General features: G+C 42.0%; 2 protein-coding genes across 2 annotated transcripts in view; one reads left to right on the top strand and one right to left on the bottom strand.

Moving 5' to 3' along the window:
- The window catches only part of LOC126094906 (uncharacterized), a 122,109-nt gene extending 114,562 nt beyond the window's left edge, over nt 1–7,547 (top strand). Inside the window, exon 5 of the mRNA XM_049909545.1 lies at nt 5,778–7,547. Coding sequence (XP_049765502.1) covers nt 5,778–7,135 — 1,358 coding nt within the window. The 3' untranslated portion in view covers nt 7,136–7,547. The remainder of the gene's footprint in view (nt 1–5,777) is intronic.
- The window catches only part of LOC126094905 (centrosomal protein of 135 kDa), a 402,349-nt gene that overhangs the window by 251,028 nt on the left and 134,273 nt on the right, over nt 1–17,048 (bottom strand). Inside the window, exons 14-16 of the mRNA XM_049909544.1 lie at nt 13,953–14,182; nt 10,645–10,855; nt 7,557–7,672 (exon numbers count right to left, since the gene is read on the bottom strand). Of these exons, the coding sequence (XP_049765501.1) occupies nt 7,557–7,672; nt 10,645–10,855; nt 13,953–14,182 (557 nt within the window). The remainder of the gene's footprint in view (nt 1–7,556; nt 7,673–10,644; nt 10,856–13,952; nt 14,183–17,048) is intronic.

Below are 17,048 nucleotides of genomic sequence, written 5' to 3' on the forward strand. Positions count from 1 at the left end.
GGAGGATTTCATGAAGGATGGATCTCATTTCAGGGCAGGATTTGAGGAAGTCGTATCCCTGCTGGAGAGCCACATTCAGAGTCTGATCCAGTCCCGGAAAGTATGCTGTCACAAGTGGGGCACTTTTGGGGTTTTTCTGTGGGAGGTTCTGGGTTTGAGTGGATGAGGAAGTGGCTCTGGTTATTTGCCTCTGTACCAGGTAGGGAGGGTAGTTGCGAGACGCGAAAGCTGTTTTCAGGTGGTTGGTGTATGGTTCAGGGATTCAGGACTGGAGCAGATTCGTTTGCCACAAAGGCCAAGGCTGTAGGGAAGGGACCGTTTGATATGGAGTGGGTGGCAGCTGTCATAATGGAGGTACTGTTGCTTGTTGGTGGGTTTGATGTGGACGGATGTGTGAAGCTGGCCATTGGACAGATGGAGGTCAACGTCAAGGAAAGTGGCGTGGGATTTGGAGTAGGACCAGGTGAATCAGATGGAACCAAAGGAGTTGAGGTTGGAGAGGAAATTCTGGAGTTCTTCTTCACTGTGAGTCCAGATCATGAAGATGTCATCAATAATATCCTCTCTTCCGTTATCCACCAAGCGTCAACCTCCCCTAATTTCAAGTTGCCGCTACTCATACCTCACCTGTCATTCAACAACATCTTTGCCTCTGCACTTCCGCCTCGACTGACATCTCTGCCCAAACTCTTTGCCTTCTGCTTGTGTCCGTATATATATATGTGTGTGTGTGTGTGTGTGTGTGTGTGTGTGTGTGTGTGTGTGTGTGTGTGTGTGAGTGTGTGTGAGTGTGTGTGTGTGTGCGCGCGCATATATATATTTATTTAATTATTTATTTATATAATAGAGGGAAACATTCCACGTGGGAAAAAGATATCTAAAGAAAGATGATGAGACTTACCAAACAAAAGCGCTGGCAGGTCGATAGACACACAAACAAACACAAACATACACACAAAATTCAAGCCTTCGCAACCAACGGTAGCCTCATCAGGAAAGAGGGAAGGAGAGGGAAAGACTAAAGGATTTGGGTTTTAAGGGAGAGGGTAAGGAGTCATTCCAATCCCGGGAGCGGAAAGACTTACCTTAGGGGGAAAAAAGGACAGGTATACACTCGCGCACACACACACACATATCTATCCGCATATACACAGACACAAGCAGACATGCAGAGATGTCAGTCGAGACGGAAGTACAGAGGCAAAGATGTTGTTGAAAGACAGGTGAGGTATGAGCGGCGGCAAATTGAAATTAGAAATTAGCGGAGATTGAGGCCTGGCGGATAGCGAGAAGAGAGGATATGCTGAAGGGCAAGTTCCCATCTCCGGAGTTCTGACAGGTTGGTGTTAGTGGGAAGTATCCAGATAACCCGGACAGTGTAACACTGTGCCAAGATGTGCTGGCCGTGCACCAAGGCATGTTTAGCCACACGGTGATCCTCATTACCAACAAACACTGTCTGCCTGTGTCCATTCATGCGAATGGACACTTTGTTGCTGGTCATTCCCACATAGAACGCTTCACAGTGTAGGCAGGTCAGTTGGTAAATCACGTGGGTGCTTTCACACGTGGCTCTGCCTTTGATCGTGTACACCTTCCGGGTTACAGGACTGGAATAGGTGGTGGTGGGAGGGTGCATGGGACAGCTGCCACCCATTCCATATCAAACGGTCCCTTCCCTACAGCCTAGGTCTTCGTGGCAAACGAATCTGCTCCAGTCCGGAATCCTTGAACCATTACACCAACAACCTGAAAACAGCTTTTGCATCCCGTAACTACCCTCCCGACCTGGTACAAAAGCAAATAACCAGAGCCACTTCCTCATCTCCTCAAACCCGGAACCTTCCACAGAAGAACCTCAAAAGTGGCCCACTTGTGACAGGATACTTTTTGGGACTGGATCAGATTCTGAATGTGGCTCTCCAGCAGGGATACGACTTCCTCAAATCCTGCCCTGAAATGAGACCCATCCTTCATGAAATCCTCCCCACTCCACCAAGAATGTCTTTCCGCCATCCACCTAACCTTCGTAACCTCTTAGTTCATCCGTATGAAATCCCCAAACCACCTTCCCTACCCTCTGGCTCCTACCCCTGAACCGCCCCCGGGGTAAAACCTGTCCCATGCACCCTCCCACCACCACCTATTCCAGTCCTGTAACCCGGAAGGTGTACACGATCAAAGGCAGAGCCACGTGTGAAAGCACCCACGTGATTTACCAACTGACCTGCCTACACTGTGAAGCATTCTATGTGGGAATGACCAGCAACAAAGTGTCCATTCGCATGAATGGACACAGGCAGACAGTGTTTGTTGGTAATGAGGATCACCGTGTGGCTAAACATGCCTTGGTGCACGGCCAGCACATCTTGGCACAGTGTTACACCGTCCGGGTTATCTGGATACTTCCCACTAACACCAACCTGTCAGAACTCCGGAGATGGGAACTTGCCCTTCAGCATATCCTCTCTTCTCGCTATCCGCCAGGCCTCAATCTCCGCTAATTTCTAATTTCAGTTTGCTGCCGCTCATACCTCACCTGTCTTTCAACAACATCTTTGCCTCTGTACTTCCGCCTCGACTGACATCTCTGCCCAAACTCTTTGCCTTTACAAATGTCTGCTTGTGTCTGTGTATATGCGGATGGATATGTGTGTGTGTGCGCGTGAGTGTATACCTGTCCTTTTTTCCCCCTAAGGTAAGTCTTTCCGCTCCCGGGATTGGAATGACTCCTTACCCTCTCCCTCAAAACCCAAATCCTTTCGTCTTTCCCTCTCCTTCCCTCTTCCCTGATGAGGCAACCGTTGGTTGCGAAAGCTTGAATTTTGTGTGTATGTTTGTGTTTGTTTGTGTGTCTATCGACCTGCCAGCGCTTTTGTTTGGTAAGTCTCATCATCTTTCTTAGATATATTTATTTATTTATTTATTTTTCACAAATTCAGGCAGGTTCCCTCAGACAGAATTTCAGACAGCATAATCACTACTGAATAACCCCTTGATAATCACTTCAATTCAGCCAGTAAGAAAATCCTGAAGTTTCTTCATGCATGCCACCACACTCAGTAAGGTACCTCATTGATGTGACTGTCCTATGACTCATGGATGCATAACAGAAGAAACTCAAGTAGCGCACAAAATAGAAAATTCAGAGCTGGAGACTAGTAAATCTACTATCCATTCCCAGCCCCTTGTCACAGGGATCATAACCCTATGGAAGACTTGTCTGGCAACTCCATCCAGCACATCCTATTCCTGTCTGCCATAAGCTTATTCTGCTCAGAGGCTGGGCCACCTCTGAAAGTAGTCATGTCATGCAACGTATCTGGTACAATTTCTGCATTGGATTGCATGAAAGCATGACCAACAACCAGCAGCCATATGGATGAATTGCCACTGCCAAACTGTAACCAACAGCAGTTTTGATCACACAGTGACAGAAAACATACTCTATCACAAGCTGCAACATAGTTGGGAATGAAAACAGTGCTCCCGAAAGTGTAGAATGTGTTTCTTTTATTTCAGTCTTTTACCACAAAAATTCTAGTGAGCCTACTGATTTCAGTGATGACCATTTTCACATACAAAGACTGAAATTTATAGTCTGAAAACAATTTTTGTTATCATGGACTGGAATAAAAGAACCAAACTTCAAACAAACTTTACTTCAATGACTGCTTCACAGCCTCTGCCATCTGAAGCCTTTCTCCAAAAACCCACTTATCCAAATTATGACGACGACAGTTATCCTTTCAACACTTCCTTCAAACCCACAGTCCTACTAGGCTCTATCTTCACAAGTCCTCTGCCCCACACCCACTGACACCTCTGCCAAAAAGCCTTAAGCTCACTCAGCCTCCACCCACATTATCTTCCCCACAGTTTGTTATTCCTCTGTTTGTCTCCTCCCCCAAAATCTACTCCCCCATGTCATCACGCATAGCATCAGCACACCAGTGCTGGAGCCCATGCTACATCCCCAACCCATGCATTTGCTGCTTCTCCCTCCCAGCGGATAGCCACAAAACCTCCTTGCCACTCCCCACTCCTTGATCTCCTCACCCAGTCCACCCAACACAGTTACCCAACCCAGTTGAGCTGCATAGTTCTATGAAGTCAACAAGCACAATGAAGCCATACAGAACACACACATAGGTAGGTGTATGTTTACTCTAACGCTCAAAAAGGGATTCAAGTGAAAGCTAGCACATTTAAGACATGTTTGCACCTTCGACAACTAAATGTCTCTAATATTTGTGAGTTCTTACTAATGCTCCTTAAATTGTTTACATTCCACCAAGACTTTCCATACCAATTTAACTGTTTCTTAAGCAATTACGAGGGCGGTTCAGAAAGTAACCTCCGATCGGTCACAGTGCGGGTTGTGGGGGGAGTAGCGACGCCATCTGTGCGTTCACGCACTCAACAGGTCAGTCGGCATCAAGCCGTGGTCGAGTGAACGTCGTACCTGCGCTAGTTTAGTTTTTGTGGCAGTTTGAAATGTGTGCTGCAATAGAAAACCCCGCCAAATGTGAAGTGCGTGCTGTCATAAGGTTTTTTACAGCCAAAGGATATTCTGCAGCAGCTATTCATCGTGAGCTTTGTGCCGTGTACGGACCAAGAGTTATGAGTGAAGGAGTTGTCCGTGAATGGGTACGTTTATTTAAAAGTGGACGAGAAAACGTTCATGATGAAGAGAGGAGTGGTAGACCATCATTGGTGACTGACGAACTCGTTCAGACAGTTGATGCAAAAGTTCGTGAAAATCGACGTTTCTCAATGTCGGAGTTGTCTACTGGTTTTCCACAGATTTCTAAGACTCTCTTGTACGAGATAGTGACAGCAAGATTGGGTTACCCTAAGTTCTGTGCACGATGGGTGCCCAAAATTCTTACCGACCACCACAAAACTCAAAGAATGGCCTCTGCATTAGACTTTCTGTCACGTTATGAAGACGAAGGAGAACCATTGTTAAACAGAATCGTGACCGGTGACGAAACCTGGATTAAGTACGTGAACCCTGAGACAAAAGAACAATCAAAGATGTGGGCACATTCAAATTCGCCTACCAAACCAAGAAAAGCCTCGCAAGATTTTTCTGCCAGAAAACTGATGGCAACGGTGTTTTGGGATGCCAAAGGGGTGTTGTTGGTTGAATTCATGGAACGTGGTACGACCATTAATCAAGACGTGTACTGTGAAACAATAAAAAAGTTACGACGGGCTATACAGAACAAACGCCGTGGTATGCTGACTTCCGGTATCGTTTTTTTGCACGATAACGCCCGTCCTCACTCTGCTCGCAGAACAACGGCCCTTCTTGAGTCCTTCAAGTGGGACGTTATCAACCATCCACCTTACAGCCCAGACCTGGCGCCAAGTGATTATCACCTCTTCATGCATTTGAAGAAATGGCTCGGGTCACAGCGGTTTGATGACGACGAAGAGCTCAAAGATGCGGTCACAGGCTGGCTCCAGGCACAAGCGGGTGATTTTTATGCAGAAGGAATTTCAAAGCTTGTGAAGAGATACGATAAGTGCCTCAATCGCTATGGAGACTATGTAGAAAAATAGTGCAAAGATGTAGTTGTAAGATGTATATATTAAAATATTTTTATTTAACTTGGTGTATTTTTTTAAATCAACCGGAGGTTACTTTCTGAACGGCCCTCGTACTTGCTGTAGTTTATCAGATCTCCGAATTCACAAATGATTTACTGTACTAACATGAGAAATAACTTCAAAGAAAACTACCAGCTCTTATTTTCCTGGTGTTACAGGACACCGTGGGCCCTGTCAGCATGGCCAGATACTGATGGCTGGCTCATCTGGGTCATCAGCACAGTGCCAGTGCAACACTGGCCGTGTGAGTGTACACGGTGCTGCACCAGGATGCTGGCGACCACTTTCACGAGGACCTTGTCGTCGGGGATTTGTTGTCTTTGAGAAGGAGGGAGGGAAAGGAATGTGTGAACCTGAACCCTGCCCTCAAGGGCTGCTGCTACATTTAGAATCTAAAACTTGCCATCACCCAGGGACAGAGCACCCATGTCCCAAGGGAAAGAGGCTCCTATTTTCTGATGTTGATCCTGGCGATGTGTCATTTCTAGGGATATGTGACTGTCCTGTGACTCACGGATGCATAACAGAAGAAACTCAAGTAGCACATAAAATAGAAAATTCAGAGCTGGAGACTAGTAAATCTACTATTGGTCTGCATAACAGAAAAGGAAAAACAGTAAGTCACTTTTCAGCAGACCAAAGAGATAAGCACATTTTACAAAATGAGTCAAAAAACATCACAAATGTTGGCATACGACATCTAGGGAACCTTCACCATCGTCATAAGCAACACCGTTACCTTCCATTCATCCATTCCGTCCATTACGATAGAAACAATGAACATATGAGGCACGAGAGCATTTTACAACATCAAAATGCAGAGCAAAAAAAACACTACAGTGCTGACCAGGTTTCACAGGTGGCTATCACTGATTACCAGTATAATGCTACACAAATATTAGAAGACATCCATAAGCACATTGAATTCGAAACAGGAGCAATACCACATATTTCATATAAGAATGAATCAAATAACACTTACAAGCAGGAACAAATACTGGAAGACATACAGAGACACTTACTGACACCGATTTTAAACATAGACCAAGAAAAGTCATATATCAAAGGTGTGGAATATTATGATAACACACATGAAACAGGAAGTAGTTCAGAAAGTGTACTTGAAACACAGGAAATAACTAATGAATTTCTTGGTACAGTAATTCCCAAGCCTAAAACCGATAAACTGCCACTCCATGTAGTGAAAGGTTCCACTGCACACAGACAAATTGATGCCAGCCAAAAACAAACTACTAATTCATGTGAAAATGTTGGCTGGGTCCTTTGGTTAGGTCAATGTTACAAGCTATATGAGCGGGGGCCATGCCAACACGGTGCCTGGCTGGTGCCAGACATAAGACAACCAGAAGATAAACTGCAGAATCAGCCTCTTATAGGACGATGTGAGTGCCAACCAGGTTATCACCAGTCTGATATCCAAGGAGATTGTCGGTCCCAATTAGTAGCTATCTCCACTTACCTTTCACACATTAAAAAGATGAACTCTGGTGAATGACAAACACTATGATGGAGGTGTATGCCAGGATATAAAACTAAGAATGGTCCAAAGTAGGCACTCAGTTTTCATTTAAGATACACTGAATTAAGATATGAACAGCTAACTCAAATGTCTTTCAATTACACTATTCCAAGAGAGTGAGAGAGAGAGAGAGAGAGAGAGAGAGAGAGAGAGAGAGAGAGAGACGTTAGTACTGACAAGTTAGAGTGGTGACAGAAGAGTTTCAATTTCATGTACCTTGAATACAAAAGAATGTTTTATCAATAGAAGAAACCCTTGTACCTCTTAAGAGTTCCTATAATTCATGCTTGATTGAAGTAATATTTACCTCATCAGCCTGGCATAATTAAAAGAGCATAATGTCTGTGATATGTACATAAAACATAAATAAATGTGTATACATGTTATTAATACTCACTCTAACTTCTTCTGGAGCTCTGTGACTGTTGTTTCCAGGTTCAATAACTTAGTGTCCTTCAACTTCACCTCTTTTTCTATGGCTGCCAATTTCTCTGTCTTGCTGTCCACACTGAGCTGAAAAACGGGAAAAAAAAAAACAGAAAACTGTAAGGATTAAATGTGGCCACAGAAGCATTTGAAAGACCCATGTTTATGTCAGAGTGCTGCAAAATTTTCAGTTCCCTTTAATGATTAAGACTGTTGTGTGACATAACCTACATCCTATAACCACATACAAAATTTTATGTATGTTAGAGATCAAAGCTTGAACAGTGCTCCTCACAGATAATGAAGACAAATAGTATATACAGAGAGAAATGTTTATGCTGACTGAATCCAGTTAACACCTTCAAGTGGTATATTATACTTTCCTCTATCAGAAAATCTGAAACTCATTTGTCAACATTGTGATTAAATGCCGAGCAATCTCTTCTACAACATGATAATATGAACATTCTTGTGATCTCTCAGGTTTTATTGATGGAAGAACACTATTAAGGAGCATTCTTGTATAAAAGCCCTTTTTAACTTGTTTTTGACTTACCCCATCAATTTCAAGGAGACTTTCAATGACAATATTCAATTTGCACAAAATTGAAAACAAATAAATAAATAAAATCAAGGCAATCAAAGTACAATTTTAGAATTTCTATTAAATGATTTCCTAAAATCTTCTCATTTGAATTCCTACATGTATACATACAATAGCATGTGTTGGAGGGTATTTTGCATACCATTGTCACTTCTCTATTTTCCTAATCTGTCATGAATGGTGCATGGTGAGAACTATTGCTAAGCCTCTGTATGAGCTGAAATCTCTGTAATTTTATTTTCATAGGCAGTCTGCAACATATAGGGATGAAAAAGCAATATATAACTGACTTTTCTAGGAACATAAACTATCAGAATTATCATCACCACCCTCCACAGCATAATGCTTTCCTTGTAGCTGGGTGACTTTTCCATGGTGCTTTTGCACTTCGTATATAAACCCATGACAAAATGCAGTACTCTTTTTCAGAGATCTACTTCCTCTATCAATCTCACCAAATAAGGGTTCCAGACTGAGAAGAGCTACTGAAGTATTAGTCAAATGATGATTTTGTAAGCTACATTGTTGTGGGTATCCCGAGGATTCTTTGAACGAATCTCAGACCAGCATCTGCCTTTCCTACTACAGGGTGGAGAGCAGAGGAAATGCATGTTTTTCACTACTGAATGACTGGGACACGGTTAGATAAAATAATAAAAACAAGCATTAAGTGATAGACTTTTTAATGCAGTTTTGACACATACATACTTTAATTAGGTTCGAAAAATAATGTCTTGGAGATGACGTCCTCCTTGCTGGATACAAATTTGGATCCTCTCCCGAAAGTTACGCATGGCTCTCTCCAACATTCCATTCGGCACGGCTTCATTTTCCTGACGAATGGAATTCTTCAAGTCATCGATTGTGTGAGGCTTGTTCAAGTACACTTTCGATTTTAAATATGATGGAGGTCGCATATCAACAAATCGGGTGAGTGAGGGGGCCAGTAAACATCACCATATTTTGAAATGACATGTCCTGGGAACATTTGTCGAACCACTTCCTTGGATGCTCTCACCATGTGAGCTGTGGCACCGTCCTGCTGAAACCATATTTCTCTCATGTTTACTTGACACCTTTTAAGTTCTGGATGAAGGAAGTGGTTTAACATTTTAACATAGAATGCTGATGTCACAGTAACTGCAGTTCCTTCCTCTTCAAAAAATAGGGTCCAACAATCCCCATCCTTTTAAATGAAGCACCACATTGTTACTTTTAAACTGTGGAGAGGTCTTTGGTGTAACTCATGTGGGTTCTCCAGCACCCAATACCGACAATTTTGAACACTGACTTAACTGTCTATGTGAAAATGTGCTTCATCACTCATGAAGACTGTAGCATCTGCATCTTCCATAAAAATTTCGTCCATTACGTGAAAGAACTCTCAAAATGCCCTTGACTAAGCTGCTGGACAATCATTATCTTGTACGGGTGAAACTTAAGATCATGATGTATGATGCAGTGAAGCGAACGACATGACATACCCAGCACTACAGTATGTCGTCTAGCCGATCGTTTCAGACTAGCAACAACTGCCGTTCTCGCTTGGTCTACGTTTTCTGGAGTACGAACTAAACGGGGAAGACCATGTGATTTCTTTTCATCATAGATCCAGCACTTCTAAACACTGCAACCCATCGGAGTACAGTATTTCAATCAGGCACTGCACCTTGACATCCAACTCCAAAATTTTTATGGAAAAGACGCTGCACTGTGACTACAAAATCATTGTTTCTAAAGTACTGCTTGACAACGAACACATGATGCTCTACGCTCCAACACTCCATAGCGACTGAAACTGCATTGTATAGGCAGTCTGCCAACATTCATTCAAGGCCAATACCCCCTTCTCATCGCCGCGTACTAGCGCTTCAAAAAACATGCATTTCCTCTGCTCCACCCTGTATTAATCACAGGTGGTACTTTCACATTAAATTGCTCCATACAAATGCTCCCAGATATAATGGATGAGACAGATCCCAGTGATTGTTTGCCAACTGTATCAAACAGTAATGGATCTTTCCATCTATTTATGTATAATATGCTATCTTTATTTATAATGAGTGTCAGTGATCAATCTATATACAGAGTGTCTATATTCTGCAGGTCTTCATGTATTTCTTTACCTTTTTCTAGTTTCCAACTTTCTATATACAATGTCATCTGCTGCAGATACCCTCATGAAGCTTATAACACTATCCGCTTGTTCTCTGACATTTTTTGTTAACAGCAGATGTGTCACTGTTAAATATTTATCTCTTTTACAGAGAAAAAAATGTTAATCAAATGACCATTTCTACAAAAAGGTGCAGCTCTGCCTAGTCTGCACTGAAGTTATTTGTTTTATGTGATGTTTGATTTTATCTATGTCAACACAGCCCTGACAACTATGGGTTCGCATGAAAGTAGTATGAAAAAAGGCAGCAACTGGAATAAAAGGAAGCCAGTTACTTACAATCAGAGTGTCTTTTTCTTGATCCAGTTGTGCAATACTACCGCGTAAAACAGTCCGTTCATTCTTAAGTGCTGCTACCTCTTTGTCAAGTTTAGCACGGTCACGCTCTAGTTCCCTCACATGCTCCTGGGCAATAGTTAATTCCTTACGGACCTGTGTTAACTGCCCTTGTGCTTCTGATAAAGATCGGTCAGTCTGCTCTTGAAGATTCCTGAAAACAAAGAGCAAAAAGTGAATGTTACTTCTTTTAGGATGGATTAATACTTATATCCACATTTACAACAACTCTGCAAGTAATTATAAGCTAGCACTAAGACAAGTTCACTGTAAGCTCTGAAAATGTACAATAATAAAACTTCTGGAAAAAAAACCTCATGGATTTATTGCTGATTGATAGGCTGTGCACACAGATGTAGTCATAATGTTGTTCTGTGAGGGTTCATTTGGAAGCAAGAGAAAGAGGCACCTGCAGCTCTCATTGGTAGTGCAAAATGAGGATTAATTACAGTAACAATCATAAAACCATAGCAGAGATTAACAGTATCTACACACGAAGACAGGGAGTAGATTAGGAGTCCACAACCCTCTCTTCTGTTAGCATTTAATTCTGTCCTCCAGCTGCATACTCTTGGTACTGCTTTTCAGCTCCACCTTAGTTCATCTAGATATTCCTCCAGATTTGTTATCTTAATCCTCAACATCTTTCCTCTTTATTTTTCTTAATTACTTTTTTATACTTTTGTTTTTCCCATTTTCTTCCTGCTCCCACCTACGCAACCGAACATTGAATGACAAGGCCGAGAATAATTTATTTTATTTCCATAAAACGTGATAGCTAATTCATCAATCCTCTATTGGTTGGTAGGAACAAGGAAGGCGAGGCGCAGGTCGTCCGGGTAATTTCTGATATGGTCCCAGTTGGCATCCTCATCGTCAGATGAGGATGTACCGCAGGGTTCGCGCTGCACGCCCGAGGCGTTGGACACGCCGACGGACGAATCTGAGTAGGCCTTACTTCGGTCGTATGTGTAATGGCGTACAGAATATACGCAGACAGACGATGTTAGGTTTGAATATGGTAAAATGGGCGCCGTTGAGAAACATGATGAAACAGAGAAGAACTTTGCAAAACTACGACACTATGACATTACAGATGAATTTACATTTTTTTCTAATAAATATACTTCAATCGTTTGTTTCAAGGGTCTAATCCTTTTTATATTGGTCTTCAAATTGCCGGTGATGAACCTGCCAAAAATGATGTAGTGCAAAGTGAGGTGAAATATGTAACGTATGTTGTAAGAAATAGAGTTTATATGACATTTTGTAAACGGAAAGGTACTGTTACATTCTGAATAAAGGTTATTCTTTACTGCTAATGTCTGCGTTGGAGTTTTTTTATGCCAACTGGGACCATATCAGAAATTACCCGGACGACCTGCGCCTCGCCTTCCTTGTTCCTACCAACCAACAGAAGATTGATGAATTAGCTATCATGTTTTATGGAAATAAAATAAATTATTCTGCAGCTGTTATTGTATTAGAAGAGCTTTGGTATTATAAGCCAAATCTGGACGATTTAATTCGGCAATTTAGGGACGCATATAGAGAATTTGTTTTCATGCTGAATGGAATAAGATGTGCTCCTCATTTCTCTTCCTCTCAATCCATCTTTACTCTCACTCTGTCCTCCTATCATCTCGGGACTGGAGCTGGTACAGTGCTTATCAGTTTACCATCTCTGATCCCTTTACTCTCACACCATCCCATTAATTTTTGTCTCCTCTCGTCCTTGCAAAATCTATGTCCTTCAATACCTGGGGTCTGAGTGATGTGACATTCCTATGCAACCTTCTCAAACCTATCCCACTTACCTCAATGAGGGGGAGGAATTAGCAGTGCTGAAGAGAAGGACAAGTTTTTTAATTTTTTTTATTTTCACTTATGAATTACCTATCAGCAGTTCTGGGATTTCACCACCTTAAGGTATGGGCCAGTCATTATGCTCCCTTATTTTGCACTTATCGCAACAGAATTCTCCTTTTGATGGGAAAAAGGCAGTTTATTATCCCTCTTCCACATTCCTGGAGGTCCTCACTGATGATAGTATACACAGAAAGCAATGTTACTGGATCAGAAAGAAATGCTTTACGTGTCTCCTTATCTTTGGCATAACAAAACCGTGAGTCAAGCAGTGAACATCTTTCAGTTTCAGTAACTGCAAACCCAACTTCAAGCAACAAAGGACCCAGAATCGGCAATAAAATCAACATATTAGCTATCTTGAAACAAGCAATGTGAGATTCACTGTTGAGATGTAACATGTCATTTGTAGTACGAAAGTTCCATGTGCTTGATACCCATTGGCGGATGAAAGATGTTCTTAGCTTAAGGTAGGTAGTAATTAGGAAGCACCCCCATTAAGGGAGGTATCTGATGGTTTGTACAGATCAGAGTTGTACCAATCCTGCGCTATCGGCGACTTGTGCAGCGGACTGGCACTTCTACCTGCTGGGCGAAGTAGTTTGTTCCATGGGACCAGGAGTGAAGGGAATGGGGCTCATGTTTCCTCCATGATGTCACAGAAATCATCACCAAGAAAACAACAGATGTTCAGGTATCACTGTAAAAATTATTCAGGGTCTCTCGTGAGATCCACTCGTGCAGACATCTAGCTGGAATTTTACGCCTAGGTAGTGGATCAATTCCAAGGAGTTAGCTTTGTATGTTAGAGAAAATACACCAAGTTCAACTTCTCTGAGTGTTTTATTTCACTAGATAGAAGAAAAGGTCTCTTTCAGAATCATCAATGCTGCAGATTGAAGTCCACTGTGGATAAGCTGGTTCACAGTTCAAGGGCACTGCATAGCAAGATCTTTCCACCATTGATATTGTATGGCAACTGACAGAAAACTTAAGACAATTGGAACGTCCAGCAAAATACGAGAGCTGCAGATTGATTACTGGTCTGTTTCAACACCTCATTCCTATCACCTCAAGTAGTAAAATAAGCCATGAAACATTCCACTGCAACTACAGTTATCTCGGCATGGGAAATATATCCAGTCTATTTACAGTGTACATAATACAATGTATGAGTATTCTCAGAATGATTGAATGTAAGCTTTCATGACTGGCAAGGTTGATACCTGTGGAAACCAAGTAAAATTATCTGTCTCCTGGGTAGCTAAAACTGAAATCTCCTGAGGATTCAGCTTTGGTTTCCTTTCCTTTCTTAAACCACTACAACCGAGACAAAAGAATATATTATTTTTCACAAAAACAAAAATACTCATGATTTCACTAACCTGGTCTGGTTATACAATGCCTGTTGTTGTGTCAATTCAGTTTGTGCTTGACGCAACTTCGTACGATTTGAATCTGCCTCGTCCCTCAGAGTAAGAACTTGGGCCTTGACTTCTCCTAACTGAGAGATCAGACTACGCCGTTCAGCCTCTAGACGCCTCACACGGTCCTCACTGTCCATTACAGCTTTCTCCAACCGAGCATGTTCAGTGACCTGTGTCTCTGTGCTTAGCTGAAAAAATCAAAATTGTAATGCTCATGTGCACATGACTAATGATAAATTTCTCAGGAAATCTAACTGATAAGACATACATGGCAAATAATTATTAGTAAGATAATCACGCAAAATAAATCTCCTTTCCTTGAATACACATGACACTACAACCGCCTTCTCATCCTTTTCTAAAGGAAATCATAAAATCCATTTACAGTAATATTATTTAAATGTCTCCACATCATTATCTTCAGAACCAATGATCAGTTCACAGTTAGTGACGAACAAGTGTTCATGATGAAATGTTCACACCTCTCCACTGCATTTTGAAATGGTTTGGTTTAGTGGAAAGATGCAAGCCCATTACAATCTCTACAAAGCAAAAGTGACTCAGAATCAGCCCAGTTTGGTTTACACTAAACTTCACTGCATATCATTCTTAAATTTTCAGCATTATACACATTACTGGAAACTAAAGCCACTAGAATGTTGAAGATATTGATAATGGAGAATGTCTGGTATTGGGAAATTCAGTGGTAGTTAGCCTCTTCAAAACTTTCATTACCCTCTATGGTACTGTAGTACATATGAAAATATCATATATGTAAATACACTGCCTGACAAAAAATGAAGCACCCAGAAGACATGGCCATATGTAGTGTAATTTCTTACATGTACACACTATCAGCAGCTATGCGAATGCCTACAGCTGCAATTCTGCACGACACATATAACAGCCACCACAGAATATTAGTGTTGTTCATGTTTGTTTTGTTACCAGGCTTGGTACACTACGTGACAGATGTGAGCAGCATAAGACATCATATAATAACTGTGAAGGACATGGAGATGCCACATACTCATGTGAGACAGTGTTACTGAAAGGGGCATCACTACATGTCTCCCTCTGGCTGCCTGATTAAATCGTGCAATGCCCAAATGATGGGCTGCATGGGAATACTCATCATCAAGGTTTGATTTGCCCTGTCTGACAACCACCAAGAACAAGTAATGTACTCCTGCACCATTGTGTGTCACCCTGCAACATTGATCAGGGACTAGCTGCAGCCAGACTAGGGAATTACCGTCCCCTGCATAGTATTGTGGTGCCATTTTTCAACAGGATGATGACTGTCCACACATGGCAAATGTCTGTATGAACTGTTCTGCATGGTGTAGAGATACTCCTGCAGCCAGAAAGATCCACAAGATCAAAAACGTGTAGGACTGGATAGGTTGTCAAACCCGTCCCAGTGCCAGTACCCAGAATATGAAGGACCAGTTACGACTGTTGTGGGCCAGCTTTCCTCAGGAGAGGCAACCAAGTCAGTGCATACATCCAAGAAAAATAGTGCGTAACATCACAGTAAAAAGTAATCTCACACTGCCTAGTTCTTTGTAAATTTTACTCAATTTTGTATTCACTGAAATAATAACCACACCCTCTAAACCAATGAAGGGTCATTATGTTTCCTGCTCCCCTTCAGAATGATTCACTTTTGCTGTAAGGCAGTTTACAACACCCACAGATGCACTAATGGAGCATTTAGTCAAGAGACATTTATATCCCATCAGTACAAAAAGTTTTGAGACTTGAGTAATAAAAAATATACACAGGAAAAGTTAAGATGGTGGCTTAATGCTTTGGTGTTCTACATAGCCTCCCTCTACTTGAGTATAACACACAGAATGTTCCTGCAACCATGTGAAACTGTTCTAAAAGTCTCTTTTTGGGATGTTGTTCACCTCGTGCATCACATTGGCATTGACCAGTCATGTTTATTTCGGCACTTTGTCATTTTGTGGTAGGTTTGTATGCACAACCCAAGTCCCTTCACCAGTTGGTATTTTTTCCAGACAACACTCGTTCGCATTTTGCATTTCAGCCAACTTTTGGACAAACTGCATACCTTCTCTGAGTACATAATCGCATTTCACAATGTTGAACCACCATCAGTTGGGAAGTTGGGATCTTCTGCAACTTACCTCATGAAAATACTGATTCTACAGGGTGGGGCACATAAAAGTGGCCTGGATGAGTGAAAATCATTGGATTAATGGTTGCATTAATGGAGGAGGAAAAGACCTGCAGTTACTTCCAACAGGACGGAGCAACTGCCCATACAGCTGGCCGAACCTTCGAGCACATTTACACACCCTTCATGCCTAACAGAGTTGTTAGAAGAGGTCACTAAGGTTGCCGCCCATGTTGATCACCTAGGTCACCTGATCTGTCAGTGTGTGAGTACTTCATGTGCAAGCCCTTGAGTCTAAGGTGTATCACAACAACCCTCATACCCTTCAGGAACTGCAGCGGAATATTTCAGATGAGACTGCAGCAATTCCAGCAGTCCAGCTTCAATACGCCTTCAGCAGCTTGCTAACCAGAGCCTGTAAGTACCAAGAGATGAATGGTGGTGACTTTCAACATTTAAGTCAGGTAAGTACTGTATTTCCTTTATTATGCTGTGTCTCTTTGTACCTAGGAACTCTGTTCTCTGGGCCATTTATTTGCCACACCCTGTATAATAAGTCTCTTGAAAAACGTACATTACAATAGGCATCATTCTGTGTCCCTCATGGTCCCATTACTTATTTTGCTTTGTGTTAATAACCAGTCAGGGAGATACACCTCACTTGGATAAAAGTATCTCTTGCACAAGACATCTTCACACACATCGTAAGTTTGGTTCTGAAAACCCTATTTAGTTGAGCAAAAGCATGCCAGGCCGTTTTTACTAGCTGAGCAAAATCATGCCAGGCCTTTTTTGCTTGTCTATTTATTTTGTGCCCATCACGCCTGTGTTCACATCTGCACTAGATAAGATTACTCGTCAGCTGGTTCTATGACTTAATTATTAATTTGTTTAACTTCCTTTTTCTC

The sequence above is a fragment of the Schistocerca cancellata genome, chromosome 8 (assembly GCF_023864275.1).
Source record: "Schistocerca cancellata isolate TAMUIC-IGC-003103 chromosome 8, iqSchCanc2.1, whole genome shotgun sequence".
Lineage (NCBI taxonomy): Eukaryota > Metazoa > Arthropoda > Insecta > Orthoptera > Acrididae > Schistocerca > Schistocerca cancellata.